A 4,474-nucleotide genomic window follows, 5' to 3' on the forward strand; every position below is an offset into this window, starting at 1 on the left:
TCCGATTACTGTGTATATTTTCTGACACCACTTAAAGTCCAGAAGGCCTCGCGACCCTCTGTGAAGCTCTGGCGACCCCTAGTGGGGGCCCTGACCCGCAGGTTGGGAACCACTTTACTAGAATTATATGTTAAAGTCTCTAGAGGGAGCTGTGTGATGAACTGACTCAAGTGATGTCACTGTGACGTCACCTGTCACTCAAAGAGGCCAGTATAACTTTATAACATTACATAACTTTAAGCTTTAATATAATTTAAACAGGTGAGTTGCAGTTACTTCAGTGTCAGAGGGCTCAAGTAAAGTTTTACAAATAAAAACCTCTGTGGATGAAAAAGGTCCGACATAATAAACGATAATAAACTGACACCAGAGTGCATTTAAAGGTCCAGAGTGAAACATTGAGGAGGATCTATTGATTATCTAGAGGCTTTATTGGACTGATGCATCAGTGTTGGAGCTGCTGCAGGTGGAGGTAGTTTGAACACCTGATGTCGACTCCCTCCAGTTGTTATTGAGTCTAAATATAACAGCAGGTGAAAGTGAATTAATCACTGCAGCTCCTCATTCATCATTACTGTTGACAAACTGTATATTTATGGACTCCACAACAAACTTTGGTAGTTTCATTAGTATTAATTCAGGTGTTCTTGCTGCAATCAGTGCTTGAAGTCATTTAATTCAACTTATACCTGATGAGTCTAATCAGACCTGTGTGAGTTTGTATCTGCTCTGTCTCCAACAGATCAGTGATTCACAGCCTTTTACTTTAAAGCAGATGTTAAACTCAGAAGTGTCGGAGTTTCTCAAGAGGAAAACTTTAAGTTAAGCAGTGGTTGAGAGCAGTAACTAATATTCCTCCAGCTCAGAGCGATCGGCTTCTAAAAGACAAAGATTGACCACTTTTATCTCCATTAGAGAACGATTGTGGAGAGAAATGAGTCACAGAATTTAGAAACATTTGGGATCATTTAATCTCACAAGCAGTGATATAAAGGAATATTGAGTTTATGAATATCACTGATATTTGGTCATTTTAACCAAATTCCAGGACAATAAAGAGGAAATGTGTAAATATGTAGTTTAGTACTTTTCACCACAGACACAAACTCAGCTTCACACAAACTTTTATTGTTTAAAGACAAACACTTTGGTTTCTTCAGATTTAAAGTTTAGGAAATTTAGCTTTTTGGTGAGTGAAACATTTCTATTCAGATCTCAAAGTTAAATACATGAGTAAAGCTTAAAAACAGTTAACTGATACCATGAATTACACCACAACCTGCATGATTGCTTAATGACATCAGAAACATGATAGGACAACAAAAACCATAGAAAATATCCATCAGGGGAACAACTCAAACATTAGGCACTTACAGACACTGGAGGTAGAACAGACTCAGTAAAGATTGAAGTTATCGGTTTAAAACCAGCAGCTCAGGACTGACGTGAAGGTGCACTCGAGTAAAGTCCGCGTACCGAGAGAGTTTTATAAAGACGTTGATTAAAGAGAAATAAGTGCCCAGAAAATCAAAAATTCATAAAAACATTTTATTAAAAAACTAGTAGAGTTTCTCCACAGGTCGCTATCAACAATCTAAAATAAAGTGCAAGAGAAATGTCCTCTGAAATGTAGAAAAGTTCCCCTCAAGAACTGAGCACAGCGGCCGCCATGTTCTTGATGATGGGCGTCTTCAGCTGAGGGATGAGGCTGATCTTCATCAGTCTGCTGCTCGAGTACTTGTTCTTTATAGCCTGCAGAGGAAACGGAGGGTTTCATTTCTGCTCAACACAAAGTCACAAAAAGGTTCCTGAGTCTTCTGTCGATAACTCACCTGGAACTTTGTCTTCCCGTCGTTCACCAGCACGACGTTCTTGGCGATGTGCTGCATGATGGGCTTCAGGTGGGCCTCGTCGTAAGTAGAGTAGTGCTGCTGTGTTTGAGACTGACAGGAGGAGACAGTTCAACTCTGCTGAAGAAGCTGTAACGAGGCAGATTTACATTCTTTAAACCAGCCGGTTGAATCCGGTCAAACTCACCCACGGCAGCCCGTCGAGCAGCAGCTGGGAGAGACAAAGGGAGGCAGCGGCGATCTCAGAGGGCCGATAGTGAACCATGTGGTAGTCGATGAGGGTCAACTCCATCAGGTACTTGGCCAGAGTGTGTCTCTCTACATCAGACTGAGGAAAACATCCTGATGAGCTCAACATTTATCACAACACTGTCTAATCTGCTGACAGTCTCCAGAGTTTTCCACCGTTGTTAATAGAATGATAAGGCTCAACACGACTCGTCCCTACATGAAGGCAAACTCACACTAGCCACTTTTGAAGCCCGTCTGAGGAAGTGTAACGGAAGAGGACGTCCGAGCTCAAAGTTGAGCGTCCTCAGAACCACCTGCTCCATCTCCAGAATCTGAGACTTGGTGAACGCGTTGTCTGTGATGTAGGCGAAGTCTCCGACCTCCGGCGCGTACATCTCCTCGTATTTACAGGCCACCAGCATGGCCGTCACGCCGACGAGCTGCAGCTTCCTGCGAGAGACCGGCTGGACCTGCAGCACAGAGGACGGGTTTGAACTCAGCCCACAAACACGGAGAGAACACGAGCTCCGAGAGACGGTTCCTACCTGGAGGAAACGATCCAGGACGGCAACTGTGAGGTACAGAGTCTCCTGCAGCAGCTGGAACCTGGAGTGAACCTGGACCAGCCAGTCGATCAGCAGAGCTCGCATGCGCTCGGTGATCTCATAACCCTGCATGTAGTTGGCTCGTACGGCCTGCTGCACCTGTGGAGACAGAGCGATGAATACCAGACAGTGCAGGGAGAGAGCAGAGAGTCCGACTGACGGAGGGATCCAACTACCTCCAGGACGTGGAGGTAACTGTAGATATCTTTCACATATTGCGAGCAGAGCTGCGGCAGGTCGGCGTCCTGCTCGTCCACGTCCTCCACGGTGAGCAGCGCCTCGGAGAAAGCCTGGCACAGTTCCTCTTCCTCCTTCATGGACACGTCAGCAGACTCCTCTGAGACCGGGGGGAGAGGATCTGCAGGAGCTTGAACCCGGACTACTGGACGCACCACCTGGACCGCAGCGGGCGCAGCTTTTAGGGCACAGGACGGTTTGGCCGACGCTTTGGCTCGTCCCGTCCTCTGAGGGAACAAAGTTTTAATCAGAAATAAAGTTTTAAGAGTTTTGGGCTGTAAAGCTGTTAGATTGAGAATTCAGTCCAAATTAAACATTAATGTCTCTAAATGAGAAACTGTCTGATCACAAGGCGACTGCACTGGGATCATTTGGTACTTCACAGAATAAAACTTTAAATAACCATTAACAGCCAAAATGAGCTGTTTTCTTACAGGTACAAGCTTATATTCACCTTTATTGAACATAGTGGAAAGATTTTATTGCATTTTGTTCTTTGCTCTACATTCCCTGTTCCAAATCTGAGTTTCCCCTCCAGGGATCAATAAAGGAACATCTTAGGCCAGAGGACTGTGGCTCTGTAGATCAGTGTGTCCATATACTTTAAGCTCATCCTACAGTTTGTGTCTCAGTGTCTTTAGTTACTTTGAGCTTCACATCGTTAATGAGAGTGAGCCCAACCCCAGCAGCTGTACTGTGGGTCCGTAATGTTACCTTTGTGTTGACTGCGGCTCCAGGAAAGTTGGTAATCTCTCCCAGAGCGGCTCTCCTCAGACCTGCTGCGGTGCTTTTACCCATCTTCACCGGGTTGTCTGCGGCGGGAAGCAGCTACAAACACACGGACACAAAACTCAACGACTCCGGAGAAGCTTCAGAAACGCTGCCTGCCGTAAAGTTGCGTTATAAATCTCTAAAACAAAACACAACGCGAACACAAAGCCCGACAGGGAGCACAGAGGCTAACGGTAGCTCACGAGCAGCGGAGGAATAAGTTCAGTTTACTCACCGCGGCGGGAAATTCCACTGACGACATGTTTAACGGCGGCAGCAACGAGGACGAACCGGGACTGAAAGCAACGACACGGAGATTTATTCCAGCAGCAACCGGACAATGTGACCACCGACAAGATCCGAGAGCACCGACAAGGTCCGTGAGCACCGACAAGATCCGAGAGCACCGACAAGATCCGAGAGCACCGACAAGATCCGAGAGCACCGACTTCTGCAGGTAAACAACACGCACACGAGCAGCTTTCAAATAGCGCTGCGTCCATTCTGATTGGATACAGCTCCGGTAGGACGCTCCTGATTGGCTGATCACCAACCAATCACCAGGCAGCTCCGGTGATATTTAAAATTGGAAAATAATAGTTGTAAATATATTATTATTTGTTACTATGACAATATTTTTAATTAATTATTATGAAGCGTTTCATTCATTAACACAATTATTCACCAACATTTTTATTATATTTATAATTTTATTGGTTCACATTTTATATAAATATTCTCTCTCTCATCTTCTTTAGCTTTTAGCATTAGCATATCAAA

At 45.0% G+C, this 4,474-nt stretch overlaps 1 protein-coding gene across 1 annotated transcript; it reads right to left on the reverse strand.

The window, feature by feature from the left end:
* Positions 1–1,107: 1,107 nt before the first annotated feature.
* On the reverse strand, positions 1,108–4,064 carry LOC127351165 (G2/mitotic-specific cyclin-B2). The gene is made up of 8 exons (XM_051378449.1): positions 3,930–4,064; positions 3,638–3,751; positions 2,863–3,150; positions 2,627–2,785; positions 2,315–2,551; positions 2,038–2,178; positions 1,833–1,943; positions 1,108–1,752 (listed from the first exon to the last, which is right to left on the reverse strand). Exons 1-8 carry the CDS (start codon positions 3,954–3,956, stop codon positions 1,645–1,647), a joined length of 1,185 nt encoding a protein of 394 aa, XP_051234409.1. The 5' UTR covers positions 3,957–4,064; the 3' UTR covers positions 1,108–1,644.
* Positions 4,065–4,474: the final 410 nt, after the last annotated feature.

The sequence above is a fragment of the Dicentrarchus labrax genome, unplaced genomic scaffold, assembly GCF_905237075.1.
Source record: "Dicentrarchus labrax unplaced genomic scaffold, dlabrax2021, whole genome shotgun sequence".
Taxonomy (NCBI): domain Eukaryota; kingdom Metazoa; phylum Chordata; class Actinopteri; family Moronidae; genus Dicentrarchus; species Dicentrarchus labrax.

Bases quoted from the DNA above. Each gene is read 5' to 3' on its own strand.
- LOC127351165 (XM_051378449.1), bottom strand. From the start codon at position 3,956: ATGTCGTCAGTGGAATTTCCCGCCGCG. The intron at 1,944-2,037 runs GTGAGTTTGACC...TCCTCCTGTCAG, and splicing joins TGCTCGACGGGCTGCCGTGG to TCTCAAACACAGCAGCACTA. The intron at 1,753-1,832 runs GTGAGTTATCGA...TTTCCTCTGCAG, and splicing joins ACGGGAAGACAAAGTTCCAG to GCTATAAAGAACAAGTACTC.